We start from the raw sequence: 27,126 nt of genomic DNA on the forward strand, positions 1-27,126 counted from the left end.
CATGGCACCCCAGAGAGAACTGAGTCAGACAATGGGACTCATTTCTGAAACACCCTCACAGACACCTGGGCCAAAGGGCACGGCACGGAGCGGGTGTATCACACCCCCTGTCATGCACCAGCCTCTGGGAAAACAGTCTGGGTTCTTCCTGCCTCAGGCAAAGGCAAACCCATTCGTGGCATTGCTTTTGCTCGAGGACCCGGGGGCACTTGGGGGTGATGCGGGAGGATGGACGAGTCCCGATACCGTCTTTAAACCAGAAACCAGACACAGAAGAGCCTTGGCTGTCACAGGAAAGTTCAGCGGTATCTCCACCCCCAAACACCAGCTCTCCCAGAAAGGCGCTCTCGTTCCTCAAGTCTTCTGCAACGGGAGAAAGAAATGGAAATGAGTAAATCAGAGCAGGCATCAGAGAATGAAAGAGCATTTCAAGAAGAAACAGATCTTATGTTTGCCCTGCTGATGCTTCCACGTGCCCAGAGCTCCTCCTTGCCCGAGGGAAGCCTTGCCTGCAACCTGAGGAGTGCCCAGGTGGCCAAGGAGGCCAACAGCACCCGGGCTGGTATCAGGAATAATGTGGCCAGCAGGATCGGGGCAGGGATGGTGCCCCTGTGCTCAGCACTGGTGAGGTCACACCTTGCATATTGTGTTCAGGTTTGGGCCCCTCAGTGCAAGAAGGACACTGAGGTGCTGAAGCGTGTCCAGAGAAGGGCAGCGGATCTGGGGAAGGGTCTGGAGAGCAAGCAGGTCATATGAGGAGACGTTGAGGGACCTGGGGTTGTTTGGCCTGGAGGAGAGGAGGCAGAGGGGAGACCTTATCGCTCTCTACAAGTACCGGACAGGAGGTTGTTGTGAAATGGTTGTTGGTCGTTCAAGTTACCAGTGTAGAATGAGAGGAAACAGATTCAAGATGCATCAGGGAAGATTTAAGTTGGGTATTAGGAAAAATTTCTTTGCTGAAAGAGTGGTCAGGCATTGGAAGAGGCTGCCCAGAGAGGTGGTGGAGTCGCCATCCCTGAAGGTGTTCAAACAATGTGTAGACATGGCAGTTCAGGGCATGGTTTAGCAGACATGGTAGTGTTGGGCTGATGGTTCAACCTGATGATCCTAGAGGTCTTTTCCAATCTTATTGATTCTATGGTTCTATGATCCTATTTGCTAAAACCCTCAACCAACACCTTGCTTCTTGCTAGAGTTCCCTCCACCCGCCTCTTGCATCCGTAGGCACTGCCAATCACTACCTAATGACTAACTGAGGAGCTAAGAAGCTCTCAAGGCTTTCCATCTCATCCTCAAGGGATGTCCCTGTTTCTCCAGTCACCACTCATGCATCCTAAACACACCAGCTGAGGCAGCTCACCTTGGTGAGGGGAGGACCTCCCCAAGGCACCTCTGTGCTCTTTGAGGTCGGAGCGCTTGTGCAAGGCTGCAGGAGGAGTGCGTTTGGTGCCCAGCACTGTACTGCAGGTGGTTGGTCTGCAGTGGGCGGGGAACGAGACAGGGCTGCTCCCAGAAATGGCGTGGGAGGGGAGGTCCGGGGGTCAGGGAAAGCAGGGTGGACATTCAGGGTGATGGTGTTTCCCTTCCCAAGTCACCATTACACGTGACAGAGCCCTGCTTCCCTGGAAATGGCCGAGCATCTGCCTGCCGATGGGAAGCACTACACAGCTCACTTTGGGAGTCTCTGTGGTGCCATTGGCCAGCGTATTTGGCTGTTAACTGAAAGGCTGGTGGCTTGATCCCACCCAGGGACAGATTCATCCTTCCCTGCCCATGGCAGGGGTTTGGAACTAGGTGATCTTTAAGGTCCCTTCCAACCCAAACCATTCTCTGGCTCTATCAAAAGAGGAGGTTATTCAGTCCCCTCAGCAAAGGCCGAGGAAGCAAAGCAACCTGAGGCACATTCCTTATTCTGACCCTTGATTTTTTATGACTTTCCAATGCTCTCCCCCATCCCGCTCAGGGGGAGTGAGCGAGCACCTGGGTGGGGGCTTAGCTGCCAGCTGGGGTCAACATGCCATGTAATTTGTCTTGTTTCTACGTTTAGTAAATCCAGCAGCAGTACTATGCTCTCCAATAATTTCTTCTTCTTCTTGATGACAGTAAACTTTATTTCTTTAATGTTATGCCTCCCATACATTCTTCCTTGACAAGACAGTTGTTTCTCCGTATTATGTTCTGGCATGAAGTTTTTAGAACAGCACTTTTTCTCTCCATTCCAACTGTCACCATTTAATGGCAACACAATTACTCGCCACGGGGAGGAATGAGAGCCTCATTCAGGCTGGAAGGCACCTTCCTAGATATCTGTAGGAAACATCCTGCTCGAAGCAGGATCACACCAGCTTTCTCATGGTTTCATCCAGATGGGTCTCTGAAACTTCCAGGGATGGAGGCAGCGCACACTCTCTGGGAAATGGCTTCCCGTGTCTGACTGTCCTCACATTGCAGCAGTTTCTCCCTATATTGAGCCTGAGCCGCTCGTGTTTCAGCTCGTTGCCTCCTGTGCTCCTGCCTTGCACCACAGTGTCTTCTTGGAAGCCTCACCACAGGCGATGCAAGCCTAGTACATCCTCCCCGCAAAGCCTCCATGCTCCAGGGTGTACAAGCGCTGCTCCTTTGGCCTCTCCTAAGAGGACAAGTGCTCCAGCCGTGGCCACCTCTGTGGCCCTCCAATGAACTTCTGTGTCCCTCCAGCTCGCCCATGTCTCTCTGACACTGTGTAGAACCAAAACCTGGGCAAGTCCTCTGGGTGTGGTGTAACAAGCGCTGAGCAGAGGGAGATAATCACTTCCCCTGGCCGTGCTAGCGCTCCTACAGGCCAGGGTGCTGTTGGCCACCTTTGCTGATGGCTCATCTCTTGCCTAATGGAACCCAAAGCCCTGCAGACCCTTCCCTGCAGAGCTACTACCCGCCGAGGCAGTCCCTGGCCTGTGACACTGTCGAGTCTACATCCTCTTTAGGAGCAGGACTTTGGTTGAATCTTTCCTGGATATCATGATTTTGGTGACAAAGAGGATGGCGACAGACAAGCCAACCTGAGTAAATCCAGTCACCTTCTCCTTCAGACAGCCAGAAATGGGATCTGAGTGAACACGGTCTGGGGCACGGCCTTTCCCTCCTCTGCACATCCTTTGGGCACTGGTGACAGGTGCATGCGACGCTGGCATTTTCCATAGGCTCAGGGAGCTCCCACAGACTCCACAGCCACTGGAAGACAATGGGGAGTGGCTTCCCTGGGACACTGGCCTGCTCACTCAGCTCCCCGCGATGCTGCCCCTCCTGTCCCATGGGCTGGGAGGGATTGCGTTTGCTCAAGTGACCCCTGGCTTGATCCCATCCCCCGCTGCCTGATCTCCTCCAGAGTCCTGCCCTGAGTCCCAGAGGCCGGGAGACCTGGCTGGGGAAGGCTGAGGCAAAGAGGGCACAGAGAATCTCACATCTCTCTACCCCTGCCCTTACTAAATCCAGCAGTGCCCACACAGTGTCTTTGCTTCTCCTTTAACTGTTCCTGAAGTAGGAAACACTCCTTACGGTGCCCTTGAGTTGCCTTTCGAGTTCAGACTGAGTTTGGAACTGGACCCTTGCTGAGTTTGGAAGGTGCTGCCCTTGAAGACGAGCTGTGCTGAGCTCTGCAACCATGTCACAGCTCTGGCTCTTCAATGGAACACCACATGCCCGTTTGGAGAAAGGAGATCCTTCCCTGTCACCTTCCTGCTGTCCTGTTTAACGATGGGGCAATATAAGTGATTGTCGTGCCCAAATCGTTTCCTCACAGGAGAAATAACAGTGCTGGAAAGCCGTGTCTCCCCCCAGCTGAGGGGGGGAGCATCAGGGATTCCTGCAGGCTGTTTCACAGCAGGTTCCCCCGGAGCCCCAGGGACACCTGGAGGGAGCCCCGAGGGGCAGAGAAAGGGCTGCCTTGGGCTGTTCCTCTGCTGCCGAGCTGGGCTGGGCTCCTGGCGTGGAGGGAGCTGCTGGCAATGAGGCAGCGCTGCCGAGAGACAGCTCTGCCCAGGAGCAGCTCCTCTGCCAAGCGCAGCAGGGCTGAGGGCAGACATGATAAATGAGAGAGGTTGAAGTCAGTCTGCAGAGGGAGGATGGCTGAGCGCTGACTGGGGGAGAAATCTTCACAGTATTTGAAACATTAAGTCTCTGGTTGTTGGCCAGTGAAGATTCAGTTGCTGGAGGGATCTCCTGAAGTTGGCACCTCCCACAGCTTTTAGGGTCTTTCAGGAGGACTCTCACAGTTTGTCTAGTGCAGAGGAGGTGTCATACTGCGGAGCTGGGTATCCCTGCTGCACCAGCCGAGGGACGGGGCAAGCCAGCCCCCTCCTCCCTTCTGCCAGGGATGGCTGCAGTGGGATGAAGGTGGGTGCGCACCCAGGGCTGCCCAGGGCTGTCCTTCAGGGCAGGGTCCCTGCACCCCAGGGGACTCTGTGCTGGGGCAGGGACTCTGCTCCATCCCCGGGTCAGCGCTCAGCCTGCCCGGGGAGCTCCCCATGGGGCCGTGGGGACAGGCTGTGGGTGGAAGGAGCGGTGCTCGGCGGGGCAGGGCAGGGTTGTGCTGCTGCTGAGAGGGTGCTGTGTGTGACGGGACAAGGTGGGGATTGATGTATAGAGAAGGAGCTTTCCAGGGTCTGTTTTCAATTTCCTACTTGGGGAAGGGTGAGATGATGGGGAGATGGGAGAAATAGAATAGGAGCTGTAATGTTTGAACAACTACTGAGTCTCCTGAGCTGTGACTCTGAGTGACCAGCATGTCTGCTGGGAGCCTCCTGAAGTGCCTTCAGCCACTCCTCTGCCTTTGGACTGCACCAGCATCACCTCTGCTGGCCCCACCAGGGTTGTTCTGAGCTGCCCTTTCCCACCTGCAAAGAGGAAGATGTGCCCAGGCAGTGCCCTGCAAACAGGCAGGTTTCTGTAGGGCCAAGGTGAGTGCACAGAGGTTGGGATGGGCCTGTGAGTGCTGACAGGGAGAAGACATGGCACAGACAAACACCTCTGAGGAGGAAAATGTCCAGACAGCAGGGGTATGATCAGGGAATGAGAGGAAATTAAAATGAGAAATGCTGTGGGAAGGAGGGCAATGTTGATGTCTGGGAGCTGGCGTGCACAGCTGGGTGAGGGTAACGCTTCCCTGAGCGCTCGGCTGTCTCTCCACTGCCTCTCTGAGCCAGACCATCACTGCATTCGTCCTTGTTTCTGCACTACCTGTGATATTGTTCCTCTTATCTAGTTCTTGCTGTCAGGCTCTTCGGTGCATGGGAGTTGCAGCAGCCAAGTCAGGCCCTGATCTTATGATTCCTCCCAGGCAAGTGTCTCCATGGGAATGAAGTGCCCAAGCTCTTCTCTAACTGTGGGGCTGTGGGCAAAGCAGTCTGTGTGGCTGGGGAACGAGCTGTGTGCCCGTGACTGAGCTCTCTTCAACAGGACACTGGGGCATCTCCTTGGGGTGTCCTTCCAACCTCCAGCTTCAGGTCTCCTTGGCAAGATTTGGGTGCTGAGACCTTGCTCAGATACCTTAAGTAAGGTTGAGACATTTAGCGATCCCTCAGCTGTCAGCAGTGTCTGGTGTCTGTTCAGGGTAACATGGGAGTGCGATTGGTCTCTGACACCCAAAGGTGTCAGTGCAGGGCACTTGGGAATAAGCCCTTCCAGCAACCCTCACTTTGCCCTAAGCCGCAGTGAATCCCTTTGCCTCTTAGGCAGCTCTCACAGTCAATAACTCCATGTGCAGCAGAAATGCAGGAACTTCTGACTTCAGAAAAACAGACATGGCATGTGAAGAAAATTAATAAGCGTCCTTTCTTATACTCACTTTCCTTAGCACTGGAGTGGAGATGTGAACAAGCCCTTCTGCGATTGGCGTGGTTTTGTCTGACAAATGCTGAATATCCAGCCTGTTCCCCCGCCACATTCCCACGTACCCTGTGCAGCAGGGCAGGGATGACTCCTCGAGAGGCCACACACAGAGTTCTGGCTGCTCAGCCAGCACACAGTGAGGCTCAAGTCAGGGACCTGAATGAAACTTTCCCCAGAGGTATAAAAAGTTTTGCAAGACACCGTGGGAGGATCTAAAAGAAATGGCATAGTTTTTGCTCAGAGAAACCTGTCTTAACTTGTCTTTGTCTTTTCCTATAGGACCCACACCCAGAGGCAGCAGATGTCCAACAGCAGCTCCATCACCCTGTTCCTCCTCCTGGCGTTCACAGAGACGCGGGAGCTGCAGCTCCTGCACTTCTGGCTCTCCCTGGCCATCTACCTGGCTGCCCTCCTGGGCAACGGGCTCATCGTCACCGCCATCGCCTGCGACCACCGCCTCCACGCCCCCATGTACTTCTTCCTCCTCAACCTCTCCCTCCTCGACCTGGGCTCCATCTCCACCACTCTCCCCAAATCCATGGCCAATTCCCTCTGGGACACCAGGGGCATCTCCTACGTGGGATGTGCTGCACAGCTCTTTTTCTTTTTCTTTTTGATGTCAGCAGAATATTTTCTCCTCACGGTGATGGCCTACGACCGCTACGTGGCCATCTGCACACCCCTGCACTACGGGACCCTGCTGGGCAGCAGAGCTTGTGCCCACATGGCAGCAGCTGCCTGGGCCAGTGGGTTTCTCAATGCTCTGCTGCACACGGCCAGTACATTTTCACTGCCCCTCTGCCATGGCAATGCCCTGGGGCAGTTCTTCTGTGAAATCCCCCAGATCCTCAGGCTCTCCTGCTCAGACACCTACCTCAGGGAAGTCGGGATTCTTGTCGTTAGTGCCTGTTTAGTGTTTGGCTGTTTTGTTTTCATCCTTTTCTCCTATGTGCAGATCTTCAGGGCCGTGCTGAGGCTCCCCTCTGAGCAGGGACGGCACAAAGCCTTTTCCACGTGCCTCCCTCACCTGGCTGTGGTCTCCCTGTTTATCAGCACTGCCATGTTTGCCTACCTGAAGCCCCCCTCCATCTCCTCCCCATCCCTGGACCTGGTGGTGGCAGTGCTGTACTCGGTGGTGCCTCCAGCAGTGAACCCCCTCATCTACAGCATGAGGAACCAGGAGCTCAAGGATGCCGTGGGGAAACTGATCACTGGATGTTTTTCAGGTGCAAGAAACTGCTTGTTGCCTTCTCCACAGCACTCAGAATGGAACTCATGACAAGCCTATTTTACCTTGAAATATTTCAGGGTGTGTGCAAGTGCACAATAAAGTTTTATTATCTATCCCACTTCTAATTCACTGTCTACTGTTGAATTTGACCCAGAGATTGTGTAAATGAGGAACTGTGCTCTCTGTGTATTTAAAGAGAAAAAAAAGGACCCTGCATCAACTTTTTTGTGCAAGACCCTTCCTCTGAGACCTCTATGAAGCTGCAGGGGCCGTGCCTGTGGACGTAGGTGGGGGGAAAAGAGTCCCGGCACAGCAGCACTGCCAGGGAGCAGCAGCTCTTGGTCTTTTCAGAGCTGCTCTCTTCCCACGTCCACACTCTCCTCCTGAGCTGCTGAGCGGGTGTAAGGCCTGAGTGCTCTTGGAGATTGGTCACGGTCCTGCTGTGTTCTAGTGCTGTGCGTTCAGGAAGGCACATAACACCACAACACCGTTTCCATCAGGAAAGGGCATCTCCTGAGTGCAGTACCTGAAGGCTTATGTCTTCTTCCAGAGTTGCTCTCAAGAGCAGGCCCAAGAATGCTCTCAAGAGCATGCCCAAGGAATCGGTTCATTGTTTTGCTTGCTCTCCATGGGCTCAGTGTGATGAGGTCATGGTCCCAGTAGGGCCTTCAAGGGACTGAGGGCTGGTTCAGGTGCTGCTTGTTGGTGGCCAGCACCCATGCAGGTGGTGAATGGTCTCTGACTGACCCTCCTGGGGCTCTGGAGCATGTGACAGGGCTGATGGCAGGTGAATGCTTTTCTGGAGGGACTTGGGAGCTGCCAGGAGAGCAGAGGGGATGTGCAGGGAGGGACAGCGTGTGCCAGGGAGTTGGCAGTGAATGGACCCCACTGAGCACCAGCCTCTCCAGCACGGTGTCGCCCAGAAACAACACTCTAGATCTGGGTGTGAAGTGGCAAACAGGAGCTCAGCAAGCCCAGGGGACACAGCAGGCACAGGGAAAGGAGTCTGGTGGGTGATTTGTCTTACCCCCAGTGAACCACAGCCCACTTTCTCTGCAGCGCAGCACTGCCAGCTCGGGGGCTGTGGGGAGCATGGGGGCAGGGTGCAGGAATGGGCGGCCTGGCCAGCACAGGTGTGCTTAGCTGGGAAAAGGCATCTTGTGGGGAGACGGGATGTGCTGGGAGAGGAGCAGGGCACTGTGTGTGTGCCCGTGAGGCACGGACAGAGACATCCTTTGGTGCAGGTGCCCGGTTGGGGCAGGCTGCCCTGTCCCTGGGGCAGCAGGAGCTGCCTGAGGAGCCCCTGGGCCAATTCCCTCCTGTCGTGCTGGGGAGCAAGTTTGGCACGAGGGGCTGCAGAGTGCCTGGGCTGGATGAAGGTTTGTTGCCCTGATGTACTGGACCATTTCTTCTGTGGTTTTTGCCCCAGTGCTGGCACTCTCCTGCAGTGAAACCATGACACTCCTGCTCTCTGCTTTCAGAACCTGGGTTTTAGATGCAGTGCTCCCCTTCCTGCTCACACTGGCATCCCTTGTGTGCACCAGTGCTGCCACCCTGGGGCAGCCCTCCTGCCCGGCTGGGCACGCAGGCGGCCTTCTCCGCCTGCTCCTCTCACCTCGCTAGTGCCACTCTTTTCTACAGCCTCTCTCATCGTTGTCTAAGTGATGCCCAGAACAGCCCCCCGAGACAGTCTGACGATGCCCTTTTCCAACACCATCCCCGCCCCTGCTCAATCCTCTCACCTACAGCCTGTGGGGCAGAAAGGATGGGGGCAGGGACACACTTGACAGCTTGTTGACAGCTGGACTGAAGAAGTGGAGTATGTGGTGGGTGGGAAGTTGGCTGACTGATGAGGGTCAAATATCATCCATGGTACAAAGTCCTCCTGGCAGACACTTACTGGTTGCTTCCCTCAGTGACCAGCCCTCGACCCCCATGTGGAACCTTTTTAGTATCCCTCTGTATGATGGGACAAAACACATTTTCAACTCCTTGGGGATGATGCCAAGTTACAGGAAGACCTTGATCCATCTCACATAGTCAACTCTAGTGTGATCGACACTGTTCTAGCCACGAGTATGTAGCACAGCAGTATATGGGCTGTTATTGGAGAAGCTGACTCCATCTGAGCGACACCCAGCACAATGGTGTTCAGGGGTCTTTCCAACCCCAGTAATACTCACATTCAATGACTGTCTTGTCATTGGAGAGCTGTTTGAAGACAGAAGAGACAGAGGAAGAAGAAAAAACCGCGGGGCAGAAGTAGAGATATAAATGGCACCAGTATAAATACAGCAGTTCCTCTGAGGAACCTTTTTCCACTCAAAGTATTGGTAGGAAATCCCTCTGATAAATTTGATGAACCAAGCTTACTTTTATCTGCTCAGGTCCTGGGCTACAGGGCCACAAGGAGGGTGAGCGTTGGGTACGTCTTGTGTGGTCAGTTGTGTCTCGGGAACTCCCAATCCAGGAGGAAGCCAAAGGCTGTGAAGGGGGCTGGGAGGTCACTTGTGCCTCTGGAGGTGACAGGCCAAGAGCAGGACCGTGGCTGGGAAAGGGACTGTGAGGTCACTTCTTTCTGAAAGAGCCGGTGGGTCAGCCCTTGACCCATGGCTGGGGTAGGGGCTTGTAAGCTGACACCTGCCAGCGTCTCCGAGAGGCCGGCAGGAGGCACCTGGCTGGCACAGCGACCGTGAGATCCCCTCTGCCGAAGGAGCCGGGCTCACTGCACGAAGGGGGCTTCTGTTCTGGGTGTCGTGTCTCTGCTGCCCGGGGGCCTGATGGGGCAGCAGCAGGCACGCAGCTTGGCCGTGTCTATGGAGAAGCTGAAGGGCGGCAGCCTGCGGGGATGACGGTGAGGTTACTTCTGGTGCTCAGGGGAAAGGCCACGGGAAGGCTGCCGCGCTGGGACGCCTGCTTGAAGGGTGGTTTCCCAGTGGTGGAGCTTTCCTTGGAGGGAGGGAAGAGCAGGAGAGAGCAGCACTGCCACACAGGGCAGCCTGGGAGGTGGGGAGTGGCCATGACGAGGAAGAGATGTCCCTCAAAGGGTCGTGCTGTGGTACATGAAGCCCTCCCGAGGGAGGATGGGATCAGTCCGTCTCTGTTTCACAGAACAGAGCGTGAGGACAGACAGACGTCAGTGACTGTATGGCAATGGCAGGTGAGAGCAAGGTGGGAAGCGAGGGGGGTGTCTCCAGCGTGCAGGGACGAAGCATCGGCTGTGGGACAGCACAGGACAAGCTCTGGTAGAGATGGCAAAGAGCACTGGCAAGGCTGGGAGCTGCCAGGAGAACCCAAGGCTTTGTCCCCGTGGCTCTGGCAAGTGTCTCTGCCAGCAAGGCCTATGAGGAGACACGTTGTCCTCAGGCACGGGGGCCTCCTCGCCTCCTCGCACACCCCAGTGAGGCTGGGCGCTGCCATACCCTTGTCCTTCACTCACCATCACAGACCCCACAGCCCCCTGCCCCAGGAAGGGCCCTGAGCGCTGTGTGAGGGACAGGATCTGCCTTCCCCGGGGCTGGGGCTCAGAGCTTGGCCTTTCTGCTTCATGAGGCAAAGCCAGGGTTTCCCCAGCATCCGAGCTGCCGGCACATTACCTTGGCCTCCCTGGAGTCACGGCTTCCAGTTATCTGCCCTAACGAGTCCCTGGGGAGCCTTTCTCAGCAATGGCCCTCCTCAGAGGGACTCAGTCCTACTTCAAGACACTTCAGGGTTTTTTCCTGACTTTAACTTAAGGAAAGGTTTGCGCAATCTCCTCTCAGTCCCAAGGTTGAAGGACTCGGCACCAAAGACGCGATGGGGCTCATTAAAAGAAAGCAAGCCCAAACGAGCTCTATTTCTTCCTCTAATTTACTTCAAGTCTTGTACAGTTAATTAGAGAAGTTTCCTGGTGACTTATGGAGAAAGGTTTCAAGGAGCTTCTAATAAAAAGGGCTTTTTATTTTAAAGGGTGTAGATTAATATTTTTCAGTTTAGAGAAGAGGCGATGGCAGCACTCTCCAATAGATACTGACCCAGGGTCTCTCCTAGGGAGACCTGGACTGGTCAGAGAAGCTGTCCCTTCAGGTCTGACACAGTAAGGACAACCTCCCACCGCACCTCCCCAGCCCCAGCATGTCTCTCATCAGGCACCTGGGTCTTGTGCTGCTTTTCCTTACATCAGACTGCTCCACTGGTCTCTGCAGCTGGGTGTTGCAGCTCCTTCATACCAGCTCCCACCTGCTTTCCTTTGAGAACTGGCCGCACACAGGCAAAGGGGGATGGTTGTTATTTTTTGAACAAACAAAGTAAAACCGATAAGGTTCACCATTGAAGTAAAACCCACCCCTCAATTGTATGCCAAGTACAAGCTGCCACAAATGAGGTTCACCTTCCACAAGGCAAAATCATGCAGGAAATGTTTTTGACAGAAAAGATATGATAAAAAAACACAGTTAAAGAGTTGGGTAAAGACACATTTAGACGGACTATGGAACAAGAGGCAGCCTTTAACTCCCTTCTGCTCAAAGCAGCAACTGTGTATTTGAGAGGTGCCGAATGAGCAAAGAGTGAGGGGAAGGGAAATCTGGAGAGCAATTGCAAGCGTTTCTGTGCAGATGGGCTGCTGGAAAGGTGACGTCAGACGTGGTCAGTTTAGGTAGGACAGGTGGGAATGCGTGAAAGATGAGGGAGATGAAATGCACAGCCTAATAGACAGAGCACTGACAATGCAAGTCTAGTGGAAGGTCAATAGCTCTGCTCTTGCTATTATTGCACATCCTGAAAACTCCTCATTTCGAGAAACCATGGGGAAACACTGACATTTCATTGCAAGTATTCAGTCATTTCAGCTGAGGACGTCGTGCTCATCCTTTGAAACACGTGTCAGAAATTCTCTGGTTTCCAGGCAGCGCTCCGCTGTCTGACTGTGAGTGTCCAGCGCTGCCTCTGGAGGAGCCAGTGTCTCTGCAGCCCATGCCTGGCACTGGCAGCTGTCACAGGGGACCTGCTGGAGACGAGAGGCCCTCGGAAGTGGCAGCTGGAGCCTGGGCAGAGGGTCCCAGGGCACCTACACTGGCACCACGTGCCCGTGTCCCTGTAACTGCATCCCAGCCCAATCCTGGGATCACTTGCCTTTGCAAACAAAGGCAGTACACGAAATCCCCCCACGGATCAGGATATTAAAACAAGACAGAACAAAGCAAGGAGGATAGCAACATCAGAAGTGTTTGAAGCTTCAAGTTGCAAGAGGACACTTCCTCCTCTCTACATCTTTCATTTTATTTCCTTGTTGCTTCATTTTTTTTTTAATGTTCTCAACATTTCCATCATACCTACCGCATTAAGAAAGATAATTTTGTGTCTTGCACGTTGATTTAGTGCGTTCCCTATGGTTGACTCCCCCTTGGGCGATCTCTCACTTTGTGGGGCTCCAGGCAGTGACACGGTCCATGTGGCACGTGTTGCGGGCGCTGCAGGCAGCTCCACATTCCTCTCCTGGAGGATGCCTCTGCCCTGCCGCGCGCTGGGACGGCGCAGTATGGCAGCGTCTCGGTGAGCATTCACTGCCTCCGCTGTCAATTGACATCAAGGGATGTGTCCTAAACCCAACCCTTGATCTCTAACAGCCACCAAGGTGACGATGAGCTTTCTGCTCAGGCCCTTTGGGGGGAAATTCCTGGGCCTGTTGTTGACATCAGCTTTGGAAGAACAGCCAAATCTTGAGGTCCTGCCTGATGGAGGCATCATTTTCTTACAGAGATGCTGTGAGAGTGTCAGCTCTGAAAAGGCGTTACAAAAAACATCAATACAGGTTTGAGGTAATAGACAGGGATAGGTTCATTTATAAGGAGGGTAAGATGAATACAATCGATTATGTAGGAACGTAACAACAATAAATAATAGAACAGGTAGAGCTAAAAAAAAAATAAATCAGTAAACAAAGTAAAGGTCTTCATTGGGATACACTAAATGTCATTTTTTGAGAGTGATGGAAAGTTTATTGATATTGACAAATATCCATGAAATCACTTCCTTAATGGGCTGCTTGAGCTCCTGGTTCCTCATGCTGTAGATGAGGGGGTTCACTGCTGGAGGCACCACCGAGTACAGCACTGCCACCACCAGGTCCAGGGATGGGGAGGAGATGGAGGGGGGCTTCAGGTAGGCAAACATGGCAGTGCTGATAAACAGGGAGACCACGGCCAGGTGAGGGAGGCACGTGGAAAAGGCTTTGTGCCGTCCCTGCTCAGAGGGGAGCCTCAGCACAGCCCTGAAGATCTGCACATAGGAGAAAAGGATGAAAACAAAACACCCAAAGGCTAAACAGGCACTAACGACAAGAATCCCGACTTCCCTGAGGTAGGTGTCTGAGCAGGAGAGCTTGAGGATCTGGGGGATTTCACAGAAGAACTGCCCCAGGGCATTGCCATGGCAGAGGGGCAGTGAAAATGTACTGGCCGTGTGCAGCAGAGCATTGAGAAACCCACCGGCCCAGGCAGCTGCTGCCATGTGGGCACAAGCTCTGCTGCCCAGCAGGGTCCCGTAGTGCAGGGGTGTGCAGATGGCCACGTAGCGGTCGTAGGCCATCACCGTGAGGAGACAATACTCTGCTACTAAGAAGAAGGCAAAGAAAAAGAGCTGTGCAGCACATCCCACGTAGGAGATGTCCCTGGTGTCCCAGAGGGAATTGGCCATGGATTTGGGGAGAGTGGTGGAGATGGAGCCCAGGTCGAGGAGGGAGAGGTTGAGGAGGAAGAAGTACATGGGGGCGTGGAGGCGGTGGTCGCAGGCGATGGCGGTGATGATGAGCCCGTTGCCCAGGAGGGCAGCCAGGTAGATGGCCAGGGAGAGCCAGAAGTGCAGGAGCTGCAGCTCCCGCGTCTCTGTGAACGCCAGGAGGAGGAAGTGGGTGATGGAGCTGCTGTTGGACATCTGCTGCCTCTGGGCGTGGAGCACTGAACAGGGAGGTAAAGGAAGTGAGAAGTTAGGACAGATTTCTTTGAGAAAAAACCTGTTGCGTTTCTTACAGAAACGCCCCCAACTGCCTTTCACTTTTCAGGGAGACCTTTAGTGAGCTCAGGTTGGTGCTGGCGGAGGGAGAGTGCCCCAGGGAGCAGGAGGCTCTGCTGTGGGCTCTGCAGGAGTCATCCCAGCCCTACAGCAACAGGTAAATAGGAACGGGGGGTGATCTCAGTATAAATTGACTCCTGATATCAAATAGCTTTTCAGCGTTGTCGCTCCCAACTCACCTGAGTGCAGAGCAGAGCTGAGAGGATTGTGTTTTGTGTCTTCTGTTGCAGTTGCCCCACCACAGCTGAGGGGTGCTTTAGGTGCAGAAACCCCTGGCATTTCTGCTGCACTGCAGGTGAAATCTCGTGGGTCCCAAGAGGCAAAGGGACTGTCCCTTAGTGCAGATCTCCAAACCCCTCCAAACCCCATTGTACCTGAGGAGATCTCAGCTCTGCCCTCCCAGCCAGGGACACAGAGGGCTCATTACAGCTGCCCACTCACAGCCACCCAGCAGCATTTCCATGGCTGTAGCCGCGAGGCACCTTCCCCATGGGGCTCTCGCATGACACAGAGATGCCCTGGGAGAGCTTTGCCCTGCTGGGGGGCATCCTGCAGCCCAGCAGCACCTCCCAAGGAAACACTCCCATTGCCTACATTTGTTACACCCTGAGAGAGGGTGAGATTATTGCCAGCCTCACACACTGCAGTACCCAGAGCCCCAAAGTTTAACAAGCTGGGAGTTGGATGTTTTTCCTCCATGGACATACGTGCATGACAGTACTTGCAGCCTTGGTGTCTGTGCTGCACTCGAATCCCCACCCCCGCCACCACTGACTGTAACAGTAAGAACAAGGACGACAGCGAGAAGAGGAGAACATGCCAAAGTACCCTGCCAAGGGAGGCAGGAGAGGGACACCCAGTCAGACACACTCGTTGGTGGTGAGGCTGCTGGAAGGGCAACTCCTGGCCATGTCCCCAGTGAGTGAAAAGAGCAGGGGGTTGCTCCAGGGAAAGCATCTGCACTGCAGGGGATGGCAGGGAGACGCCTGAGTCCCTCCTCCCACAGCATTGCTGGGAGCATCTTTCTTCCTCCCTGACCATGCCTCTGCTGCATGGAGCTCTTGGCCAGGACCTCTTTCTCTGTCCCCACGTCTCCTCCCTCTCCCTGCTCACAGAGCCCATCCCACACCCGCTGTGTGCTCAGCTCTGCCCTGCACACACCTCCTGGCAGCAGGGCCCTGCCCAGGGACAGCTCTGTGCGCGCAGGGGCTAAGGAGCAGCTCAGACAAGTCCTGACGAGAGCTGGGGTCTCCGTGCCTACCCCAGAGCACAGAAATACATTCCCATCTCCCACAGCCCACCCAGACAACCAAGAAGAGAAAACGAAAAGCACAGACTTCTTTCACACCCTTTCAGGTAATGCACTACCTTGACATCCATCTTTAAAATAACCCTCTGCAAACGTGCACAGAGTCTGAGCAGCCTGACCCACGCTGCACCCTCTGGACAGCAGAAGGAGCCTGCCCTGCCAGGGTCACTCCTTTCTCCCATAGCTTGTCCCCACAGCGCTGTGGGGAGCTCCCTGAGCAGGCAGAGTCCCTGCCCCAGCACACAGACCCCTGGGGCGCAGGGACCCTGCTCGCAAGGACAGCCTTATGCACCCCATGATGCACACACAGCTGCAAAACCCTGCAGCCATCCCTGGGCGAAGGCAGCCGCCGTGCCCTGTCCTTCTGATGGTGCAGCAGGGAAGTGCTGCTCCTCATCACATCCTCCTCCTCCTCTGTGCAAGGGCAACTGTGAGAGTCCTTCTCAAGGATCACCTCTGCTGTGGGATGGAGCAGCTGTTGGATATCCCTCCAGGAACACCAGCTGCATTCTCCTGAAGCCAGAGACTTACCATGTAGAGGGCTGGGAAGATTTCTCACACAGTGATCTCTCAGCCTCATCCCACCCCAGGCTGCCTTTCCCCTCTCCCTGCCCGGCTCCTCTGCCCTCGGTGCCTGCAGGCAGTGCCCTCAGCCCTGCTGCGCTTGGCAGAGGAGCTGCTCCTGGGCAGAGCTGTCTCTCGGCAGCGCTGCCTCATTGCCAGCAGCTCCCTCCACGCCAGGAGCCCAGCCCAGCTCGGCAGCAGAGGAACAGCCCAAGGCAGCCCTTTCTCTGCCCCTCGGGGCTCCCTCCAGGTGTCCCTGGGGCTCCGGGGGAACCTGCTGTGAAACAGCCTGCAGGAATCCCTGATGCTCCCCCCCTCAGCTGGGGGGAGACACGGCTTTCCAGCACTGTTATTTCTCCTGTGAGGAAACGATTTGGGCACGACAATCACTTATATTGCCCCATCGTTAAACAGGACAGCAGGAAGGTGACAGGGAAGGATCTCCTTTCTCCAAACGGGCATGTGGTGTTCCATTGAAGAGCCAGAGCTGTGACATGGTTGCAGAGCTCAGCACAGCTCGTCTTCAAGGGCAGCACCTTCCAAACTCAGCAAGGGTCCAGTTCCAAACTCACTCGTCCTTTAGGAAGCTCCTCTGAGACCAATAGGCTGGATCAGAAGCAAAGGCTTTGCTGTGCCCTGGATTCCTAGGGTCACTCACGCCTGTGCTGTCGCTGTTCACAGAAGTCACACACCTCCTTCCCGCATCCTTCTCTCCCTGCCTATTAACATTACAATTGCAGCGTCAAACTACCAGCAATCAGGCTTTCACTAATAACTCATGGTCTAGTCTGGGTTTAAACCAAGTTCATCCGCAAGGCACAGCTTCATCTCCTAAGCACACTACAGAAGATGCTGAGGTGGGAAGGCTTGTAGCTGTGGCTCATCTAGCCTAACCCACAGCCCAGGAGTTAATGACGTATGCCGCACTTTAGCTTTCGTCGTGCAGAACAATCCCTAGAGTCACACAGATGCAGCCTGCTTGATTTCTGGGTGCAACAAGCCCTCAAATACCAGATGTGTGGTTTCCTAAGCACAACTCTGTTGGACCGGTCAGCTCCAAAACTTAAAAAGCTCAACTCACCCCAAAAATGTTAACTTGCGCCCCTCTCCTGGTTTGGAATATCCACACAGCGAAGCACCACGGAAGCCTTGTTCACCAGACGGTTGCCGGACAAACCCCGTTGTGACACAGAGCAGCAAGTCAACAGGAGCACAGGCTGCACAAAGTCAGTGCTTGGCAGCAACCTCATCCAGAGCAGGAACTCCACTGGCAGAAAACCTCTTCAGCTTCCGCTGGACTTAGGAAGGGACTTCCTCAAGCCTCTTTCCTCCACGGCTACCCCAGCAAGCAGCAGTGGGGCAGCAGTGGGGCAGCAGTGGGGCAGCGCTGCCCGGCTCCCCTCCTGCACCACTGACAAGCAACACAGCAGGCACGGTGCAAAAATCAGCCTCCACCAATGGCCCCGAGCGATCCACATCAGAGATTCAAAAGAAGGAACGGCGCAACGAAACCACCAACAGAAACACACTGGTTACTACCAGGGCGGAGCAGCCGGCATGGTGTGTGCTATCCTAAAGCACTCTGAGCATGAGGGACACAGTTTCCCCTCAAACACAGCAAGTGAAATCCACCTGAGGTGGCACCCCAGCGCCTCTCAAGGGAGGCCAGCCGTGCGGCCGTGTAGCCGAAACAACCAGCCAGAGAGCGCAGCGTGACCACAGCAGTGCCCAGCGCCTTACGAGACGCACTGCTGGCGCTGCTGCAGGGACAGGGCTTGTGTCCACCGGAACAGAGGCTGCTGTCAGCCCAGCGGCAGCCGCCAAACCCAAAAGAACCCTTACACCTGGTAGCATTGCCCCAGTCCAGGAACAAACCCTAAATCCAGAGGCGCCCCACACCTGGCTGCACCCACCAGACCTAGCAGCAGGCACCAGACACAGCAACGCCCCCAAATCCTCAAGTTTCCCCCAAAATTGGCAGCAACCAGCAGACCCAGGCACACCCCCCAAAACCTGTCGGCGACCTCCAAACCCACAAACACCCCCAGACCCAGGGGCACACCTTAAACCTGCCAAGAGTCCCCCAAGCCCACAAGGAACCGCCAAATGCAGAAACAGCCCCAAACCGGGCACCTTTCCCCACACCAGGCAGCACCCCCGAAACCTTGCGGCACTGCCGGCCCCAGCGGGGTGCAGCCGCCCCAAGCCTGGTGGGGGGAGGCCGGGCCGTGGCAGGGCGGCGGGTGAACAGAGTAGGCCTCCGTGCCATGGAAGCAGGTTCAGCAATGGCTGAAACACCGCTTTGGTTACAAATCCAAAACTCGGCACCGTATGGGCTGCGAGGAAGAAAATTAACTCCATCCCAGCCCAAACCAGAACAGACGCTGTCTCCGTTACGGCTTGATAGCAGCTTTCTGCCGCTCTGTCGTTTATTGACACCATGGGCATCCACACCCCTGCTTGCCCCGATAGGAAGTTTGGCCCCAAACTGCTGAATCCCTGGTTTTGCTGCTGTTACAACGCGCACAATTGTGCTACTGACCTCTATTTATTGCTGTGCCATTCTGCTGAAATTTACGCTTGACCCCTGAAGCTGTTGCTCAGGAGTGTGTTACAGAATCATAGAAACACAGAATGTTCTGAGTTGGAAGGGACCCACAAGGATCATCAAGTCCGGGATCATCCTGTCCCTGCACAGGACAACCCCAAATTCACACCACGTCTCTGAGGGGGTTGGCCAAGTGCTTCTTGAACATCGCCAGGCTTGGCGCCATGACTGCCTCATGACAGAACCCCCGGGTCCCTCCCCACAGAGCTGCTCTCCGGCCTCTCATTCCCCAGGCTGTCTGTACATCCAGGCTTGCCATGCCCCAGGTGCAAAACCCAGCACTTGGCCTTGTTGAACTTCAAATGGTTGGTGGTTGCCCAGCTCTCCAGTCTGTCCAGATCCCTCTGAAGGGCCTCTCTGCCCTCGGGAGTGTCAACAGCTCCTCCCAAGTTTGTCGTCAGCAAACTTAATTAGCGTTCCTTCAAGTCCTGCATCCAAGTCATTTACAAAGAGATTAAAGAGTACCGGCCCCAAGATGGATCCCTGTGGAACCCCGCTAGTGACTGGCCACCAGCCCCATGTAACCCCACTGACGAGAACCCTTTGAGCCCGACCCCCCAGCCAATTGTACCCCAGTACCAACCACTTCTGAAGCAGCTCGGACCCCTTCATATGCTGCCAATATCTCTTTTTCAGTTGGAGTATAGCGGGCTTCGGACCCTCTGTATCCCCGACTCCAAAACCCTAGGGGTCGACCTCGGGTCTCCCCTGGTGCTTTCTGCCAGAGGCTCCAGGTAGGGCCATTCTCCCCAGCTGCGGTGTAGAGCACATTTTTTACATCTTGTCCTGCCTGGACTGGCCCAAGAGCTACTGCATGGACTATTTCCCGTTTAATCTGTTCAAAGGCTTGTTGTTGTTCAGGGCCCCATTTGAAATCATTCTTTTTCCGGGTCACTTGATGGAGGGGGCTTACGATCAGGCTGTAGTGTGGAATATGCATTCTCCAAAAACCCACAACGCCCAAGAAAGCTTGTGTTTCCTTTTTGCTGGTTGGTGGAGACATGGCTGTTATTTTGTTGATCACATCCATGGGGATCTGACGACGACCATCTTGCCATTTGATTCCCAAGAACTGGATTTCTCGTGCAGGTCCCTTAACTTTACTTTGTTTTATGGCGAAACCAGCTTTCAGGAGGATTTGAACTATTTCCTTCCCTTTCTCAAAAACTTCTTCTGCTGTATTGCCCCACACAAAGATGTCATCAATGTATTGTAGGTGTTCGGGAGCTCCACCTTGTTCCAAAGCATTATGGATCAGCCCATGGCAAATGGTAGGGCTGTGTTTCCACCCCTGGGGCAGTCGATTCCAGGTGTACTGGACCCCCCTCCAAGTAAAAGCAAACTGTGGCCTGCACTCTGCTGCCAGAGGGATTGAGAAGGATGCATTAGCGATATCGATTGTGGCATACCACTTGGCTGCCTTGGACTCCAGTTCATATTGAAGTTCTAGCATGTCTGGCACAGCAGCACTCAACGGTGGAGTGACTTCATTCAGGCCACGATAGTCTACTGTTAGCCTCCACTCTCCATTAGACTTCCGGACTGGCCATATGGGACTGTTAAAGGGTGAGTGGGTTTCACTGATGACTCCTTGGCTCTCCAGTCGACGAATGAGCTCATGGATGGGGATCAGAGAGTCTCTGTTGCTGCGATATTGCCGTCGGTGCACTGTTGTGGTGGCGATCGGCACCTGTTGTTCTTTGACCTTCAGCAACCCCACAACAGAAGGGTCCTTCGAGAGGCCAGGCAAGGTAGACAGCTGTTTAGTTTCCGCCATCTCCAAGGCGGCTACACCAAAAGCCCACTTGTAACCTTTTGGGTCCTTGAAATACCCTCTCCTGAGATAGTCTATGCCAAGGATGCACGGAGCCTCGGGGCCAGTCACAATGGGGTGCTTCTGCCACTCATTGCCAGTGAGGCTCACTTCGGCCTCCAATACAGTTAGCTCTTGGGATCCCCCTGTCACTCCAGCAATGCTGATGGGTTCTGCCCCTATGTAGTTTGATGGCATTAAGGTGCACTGTGTGCCGGTTTCCACTAAAGCTTTATGCTCCTGTGGGTCAGATGTGCCAGGCCATCGGATCCACACAGTCCAGTAAACCCGGTTATCCCTCTCCTCCACCTGGCTGGAGGCAGGGCCCCCCTAGTCCTGATCTTAGTATTCATCACTCACTTCTGGTAGATATGAATCACGGGTGTCTCTGTTAAGGTCAGTCAGGCCATCAGCACTTCTGCTCCTCTGTCTGGAGAATTGCTTACGGGAAACTGGGGCAGCAGCTCTCCTGGAGAAACTCCCCTGAGTAATTGTTCTCCCTTGCAGCTCACGTACCCGTGCCTCTAAGGCTGAGGTAGGTTTTCCATCCCACTTCTTCATGTCCTCTCCGTGATCACGCAGGTAAAACCATAGGGTGCCCCGTCGTGTGTATCCCTTCTCTTGAGCCAAGGGACGATTACTCCTAATGGCTGAGATACTGGTCCGTACTGGTGCCCCGGGCTGCTCTGCCAGGCACGGTGAGATACAGCCCGTGGGAATCTGGAGAACGAGTGTACCCGTGAAGTCAGAGATGGCGCATTTGACTCATGAGCAAAAGCAAAAAAGGTGCATCGGTATTTCAAGCATTTAGCTTTAAGTACTGTACTGTGACACATATCGGCCATCGGTGGCTCACCCTCCACGCTAATCTTTCAGTCTCTTGGACCAGTACGTTCCCGAAGCAGCCCTCGAGAAGACAGGCTGTGTTTTACTTAAATCAAAACTAATTGATGCTTAATTAGTGAATCAGTTTCTTAACCCAGAAAGCCAAAAGGATAAAGAACTCTCCCTAAGCATCCTTCTCATCTCAGAGACAGGTGTTTTTGAAATATATTCACACAATATTTACATACTATAGACACAGCACAAAATGTGCTGCTTGCTTTTTTAAAATCCCAAAGTACTGACTTTGTTGCTTTCTTGGAAAATTGAATTTTCAAAAGGCTGGGTTGGCCAATAAATTAGGAAGAAGTAAAACCAAGGTCAAGGTTAACAGTATGGGCATGTAAAGAGAAAGAGGTTAAGCTGTGCGGCCTGTCAACGAAGGGGAGGAACACCTTTGGAAAACAGCTGAATTTGTGCTGGCTGAAGGCAGCGGATCCCATTAAGGCCCACGTGGAGTCTGACTCAGAAAGATCTTGTCGGAGCACGTCAGATGACACCGCGGGTGCCCAGGGCGTGGCCGTGGGGGCGTGGATGTGTTGTGAGGTCACAGACCCCGCTGTGCCACGCCGTGTTGTGCAGTGCTGTGCCGCAGGCACCGCTCCAGCAGTGCCAGCTGTGGCAGCAGCGGCAGCAGCATGGTGCAGGCGCGGGGGGCCGCGGCCCCCACCCACCTATTTATCCTGCTCCTGATGGCCCTGCAAGCCTGGCAGGTTGGGGCTGCTCCGTGGCGAGCGTGGGGATTAGGTAGGTGGGCAGGCAAGGTCCAGCCCCAACCCTGGCAGCGTGGCACAGCGCCCACGGCTGCTCGGGGTGACAGCGGGGCTGGGGTGGTGGTGGGGCAGGGCTGGGAGAGCAGCAGGGCCAGGCTCGGGCAGGTGAGTCGTGGGCAGGTCCACGGGCAGCTGGAGGCAGACGCTCCCCGGGGAGGCGCAGGGGTGCGTGGCCACTGCAGGGGCATTTTCCAGGTGAACGGTGGGGTCAGGAGCAGTGCCACGGGGTGAGAAGCTGCTGCTGGAGCTGGCCCTGTGCCGCCCTGCCCCAGGGCAGCCTTCCCCCAGCCTGCATGCTGGGGCCGGAGTGGCTCTGCAGAGGCCAGGCAATAGCCCGTGGGAGCGCTTCTCCTCCAGGCTGGTGACAGTCGTGCCGGGAGCCGTGGCTCTGCCGCTCCTGGCTGGGTCCTGGCTTTCAGCTTCAGGCACCTCTGTCCTTGGGAGATGCCCACTTGGGAAGGTGGGAGCATTCCTGCTCTAGCCCTGCAGTGCTCTCCTTGGGTGAACCCAGGTCCCCATGGGACACAGAGCCCCAGCCCACAGCCCGGGGCACGATGCTCTTGAGGGGAAGGGAGGGACGAGTGCCATGGAGCATGGCTGGAGGCGATGGATATCCAGCTTCCCGTCTGGGTTCCTGGGCTGACACGCTGGGATATCGCATGGGTACGTCATGGCTTTTGACTTCCTTGGAGAGCTGCCAGCTCAGAGCCCAGATGTGAGCGAGACATCTCTTGCAGGCGTGACAATATAGGCCGTGTGTGCCACGTGGTTACACGATCCCCTCATACGTTCTCCTCTTCAGTTCTGACAGTGAATATCCCAATGTGTGATGGGAACTTCTTGTGGGGGTTTGGTTGCAGGTGTGGGTACAGGGAGGGCGTTTCCAGCTTCTGGGCTGGATCCCGCGCTGGAGCTCCCCTGGCATCGCAGGGGTGAGTAGTCAGTCTTGACTGGCTGCACAGACTAAGCACTCTGTTTCAGTATTTTATCAGAGAGAAATTTAACTGGCTACTTTCTGTTAAGGTCCCCAAAGAGCAAAGTATGAAGCTGAAAGAGGCAAGTCTTCCCAGCGGTCATCAGAAGTCCTGAAGGAAATCCTGAAGGACCTGGACAAGGCAGCGCTTGGTGGGTATATATCACTCTTAAGCAGAAGACTTGGGAAGCTGAGGGTTTGATGCCTGTCTGGCCCAGCCGTAGCTACGCAGCAGGAAGGGATTGATCAGAGCCTCACTGCGGTGACTCTCAGTTTCACGCCTTGCAGGCGCTGGTGAGCCACAGAGTGGCCCAGAGCCTCTGCTGCCAGTTGTGGTTCAAGCTGAGCCCCAGGGAGAGCTGCTGCCCCAGTTATACCCCTAGCGGTCAGAGCTGGACTGGGCAGAGGTTGGTATCCAGCTGTCAGGGATGGGCAGCGCTCACGCCTTGAATGCGTGAGGGACTTGCCGAGGAGCTGATTCCTGACAAGCCGCGAGAGGGCCGGCACCCTGCCAGTCACCGGAGGGGAGAGTGCCCTTGGCCGGCAGAGAGGGTGCGCAGGCATCTTGGGGTGGCTGAGACCGGCAGGCTTTGCCTGTGCTGCAGGCAGCCCCTGGCCAGGATGGGAGCAGCCCCAGCTTCACAGCCGGTCCAGCCCCGCTGTTCTCCTTGATGGCCGAGGACTCTGAGTGACCCCCTGGAGTCAGGGACAGGTGGGAGCTGGGCGGGCAGCTTGAGGCGGGACGCCCACCTTGAAGGCAGCTAAAATGAGGGGCTGTGAATTCAGTCTCGCATGGTTTGGCTGTCTGTTTCCAGTTGTGTTTTAGATACCTTGGCTGTGGTTTTCCTCGTGTCTTGGGGGACTGTGGGCTCTTCACCGCCACCCGTGAAAGTGCCCAGAACATGGTTGCAAGAGCTTGCGGTTCAGCCCACCACGTGTGCCTGATAGCCTTACCGTGCGATGGAGTTGGCACGGTGGGACGTGCTTCTCAGAAGGGCTCTTTCCACGGCTGAACCTGCTACGGCATCTTCCTGCCCTCTCTGAAGGGAGTCATGTACCATCGTCCTGCCCTTTGCCCGAAATGCACTCAGTGGAATGTGAACAAGATCGCATGCAATCCCCTAGCCTTTCAGCAGGTTGGGATTTGCTGTCCGTTTACATCTAATTATGCCTAATTAAACTGACCCGCTTTCTTTCTAAAGAGATGGACCGTGAGACTGCGGAGAATGAGGCGCTTCAGGAAGGAGGCAGTCACGCGGTGCCAGTCTCTGATGACAGAAGAGGGGCAATTCAGTCAGTGGAGGTGCCAGGTAATTGCTGTCCTTTGGTCATCCAGGGCCACAGGTCAAAATCTCTGCGTGTCTGCAGGCTCTTCCCCGAGTTCTCGCTACTGCACACCATGTCAGCAGCCAAACTCTTAGTAGAGAGCAAGTGTTCTAAAGAAGGCAGGAGCAGCTCTGAGAGGGTGACTCCCATCTCTGGGGTGTGAAGGTTATTGCCGTCAGCGTGCCAGAGACACACTCGCTCCTAACCCTCTGCTGATGGCCTCGTGAGTGTTCCCAAAGGGTCAGAGCGAGCCCCCAGGCAGCAGCTCTAGCAAGCCTTGCAAAGCGGAGGTGGGTGAGCACAAAGGAAAGTGTGTGCAGACGTGAAGGATCACCAAGAAGGGGGAGCAAACCCGTGACACTGGGAAAACTGGATTATGGCCATGCCAGAGCGTAAGCAAAGCTGCGAGGAGAAAGAGAGGCTCCAGAGTGTGTTGATTTGCAACGACCTTGGGAGCTTCCTTTGCTTCTCCTGAAGCCAAGGAAATGTCGCAGCCCCAGGATGTTCCGTGGCTCAGAGATGCTACCAAAGCGAGAATGAGCATCTCCTGGCAATGTCAGGCCTCCTGCGAGATGAGCAGTAGTGTGCAGGACACACTAACACACAGAATCCTTCCTCCAGGCGTGGATGGCACGAGAAACAGAAATGCTATGGATCCAAAAGCTTTCCAGAAGTACTGCATAGAAGGCGCCGTGGCGGTCGTGGGCTCCATATTGCTTGGGATGGTTTTCTGTTGTGTGATCCGCCTGTGGAGGAAGAGAAGGCGGTGAGTTGGTGGCGGGGGGCAGGTGCAGCCAAACTGCTGCGTTAGATGGCTGCTGTTAGCCACGAAGCATTTTGAGGTAGGGTATTCTGGCGTGCCGAGTTAGTTACTGGCCAAACAGGACTGAGGTTTCTGCTGTGAGATGTTCTAACTGTCCTCTCAACCCATGGGCCCTCTTTTCTGAAACGTGTCCTTACTGTTGCAAGTATTAGTTAAAAGTGACCCTGCCTGGACAAGAGCAGACCCAGCAACAGACGTAGGCAGAGCAAAGTCAGGCAGGAAAACAAAGAGGGATGACGTTGCCGCAGAAAGTGAGAATTGCAGTAGCGACATCTCCCTGCCAGGGAACCCAGCAGCAGAAATCACCCTGTGAGGTGATGCTGTAATCTCCAGATGTTCACCTTGGCCAGGGTATCCCAGCAAGCCAGACTGTGGTGAGCAACCTTCCCAGCTCTCAGCTCATGGGAGCAGAGCCCCAGCCGAGGGGCGCGGGGTGCCCCGTTTTCTGCACAGAGCTCTCTGTGCCCACAGCTCCCACGTGCAGCCGGGTGCCCACATGCCATGGGGCGCGCAGCTCTGCCCCGCCACCCACCCAGCACCGCAGCCGTGGCGGGGCCTCAGCAGCCTCCTCTCTCCGCAGGCGCCTCGCCGCAGCTTCGAGAGCCCGGCCCGACACCAGCAGCTGCCCCTCACACCCGGACACCTGGACTGCCCACCCCAGCACCTCCAAGAGCTGGACCCAACACCAGCAGCCGTCACATGTGCCTGGAAAAGCGGCCCACCAGCCACGGAGCACCGGCGGGGAACCAGCCTCCACCAGCCCGGACGGCCGCCCGGCCCGCCCGCCTCCGCCCCGGCCCAAATGGCTGTCCAACTCAGCCAGCCAGGTGTTGCGGGACCGGCCCAGCACCCTCCGGGCCCCGGAGAAACGGCAACCACCCCCTCGCCCCCCAAGCCCATTTCTCCAGCCCTCCTGCAAGGGCCTGGGGCAGTCCCGCCAGGATATGGATTTGGGGAGCGACGGTGAATGCGAGGGCCAATAGGGGAGTGACAACAAACACGATTTCCTTGGATGACAAGGTCACACACCTAGTTGGCCAAGAGAAGCCAGCTGATGTGATCTTTCTGGATTTCAGTAGAGCTTTTGATACTGTCCCTCACAGTCTCCTCCTGGGCAAAATGTCCAGCACACAGCTGGATAAACGCGTAATGCGGTGGGTGAGCAATTGGCTGGGGGGTTGGGCTCAAAGGGTTCTCGTCAGTGGGGTTACATGGGGCTGGTGGCCAGTGACTAGCGGGGTTCCACAGGGATCCATCTTGGGGCTGGTACTCTTTAATCTCTTTGTAAATGACTTGGGGAATGAGAGGCCGGAGAGCAGCTCTGCAGGGAGGGACCCGGGGGTTCTGGTCGCCGGCAAGTTGAATACGAGGCAAGAGCGTGCCCTGGCAGCCAAGAGGTCCAGCCATGTCTTGGGGTGCATCAAGCCCTGCATTGCAGCCATGGAGAGAGGGGATTGTCCCGCTCTGCTGTGCGCTGGTGCGGCCTCACCTAGAGCGCTGGGTGCAGTTTTGGTTGCCGCAGTACATCAAGGATATAAAGTTACTAGAGAGTGTCCGGAGGAGGGCCATGGAGTTGGTGAAGGGTTTAGAGGAGAAGCTGTACAAGGAGCAGCTAAAGTCCCTTGGTTTGTTCAGCCTGGAGAAGAGGAGACTAAGGGGAGACCTCATCGCGGTCTGCAGCTTCCTCACAAGGGCAGGAAGAGGGGCAGGCACTGATCCCTTCTCTCTGGTGACCCACGATAGGCCTGAGGGAATGGCAGGGAGATGTGCCAGGGGAGGTTTACGTTGGCTATTAGGGAAAGGCTCTTCACCCAGAGGGTGGTGGAGCCCTGGAACAGGCTCCCCAGGAGGCAGTCATGGCGCCAAGCCTGGCGATGTTCAAGAAGCACTTGGCCAACCCCCTCAGAGA

General features: G+C 55.4%; 5 protein-coding genes across 6 annotated transcripts in view; 3 read left to right on the plus strand and 2 right to left on the minus strand.

The window, feature by feature from the left end:
• Positions 1-27,126, minus strand: part of LOC135317686 (cadherin-related family member 5-like) — a 116,134-nt gene that overhangs the window by 57,748 nt on the left and 31,260 nt on the right. The window lies entirely within an intron of this gene.
• On the plus strand, positions 1,538-7,144 carry LOC135317454 (olfactory receptor 14A16-like). Its single transcript, XM_064473746.1, has 2 exons — positions 1,538-1,555; positions 6,167-7,144. The coding sequence occupies exon 2, from the start codon at positions 6,167-6,169 to the stop codon at positions 7,142-7,144; it is 978 nt and encodes a 325-aa protein (XP_064329816.1). The 5' UTR covers positions 1,538-1,555.
• On the minus strand, positions 12,812-14,008 carry LOC135317671 (olfactory receptor 14C36-like). Its single transcript, XM_064474091.1, has one exon. It carries the CDS (start codon positions 14,006-14,008, stop codon positions 13,049-13,051), a length of 960 nt encoding a protein of 319 aa, XP_064330161.1. The 3' UTR covers positions 12,812-13,048.
• Positions 21,121-27,126, plus strand: part of LOC135317687 (uncharacterized) — a 273,809-nt gene continuing 267,803 nt past the window's right edge. For both annotated transcript variants that reach the window (XR_010376418.1, XM_064474114.1), the window contains exon 1: positions 21,121-21,226. Coding sequence is in view for 1 of the 2 variants with exons in the window: in XM_064474114.1 (XP_064330184.1) it covers positions 21,208-21,226 (19 nt within the window). In the remaining variant the exon portion in view is untranslated. The remainder of the gene's footprint in view (positions 21,227-27,126) is intronic.
• Positions 22,699-26,360, plus strand: LOC135317689 (uncharacterized). Its single transcript, XM_064474118.1, has 5 exons — positions 22,699-22,758; positions 23,119-23,220; positions 24,271-24,378; positions 25,016-25,160; positions 25,798-26,360. Exons 1-5 carry the CDS (start codon positions 22,755-22,757, stop codon positions 26,198-26,200), a joined length of 762 nt encoding a protein of 253 aa, XP_064330188.1. The 5' UTR covers positions 22,699-22,754; the 3' UTR covers positions 26,201-26,360.

This window comes from Phalacrocorax carbo, chromosome 26 (assembly GCF_963921805.1).
Source record: "Phalacrocorax carbo chromosome 26, bPhaCar2.1, whole genome shotgun sequence".
In the NCBI taxonomy this organism is placed as follows: Eukaryota; Metazoa; Chordata; class Aves; order Suliformes; family Phalacrocoracidae; genus Phalacrocorax; species Phalacrocorax carbo.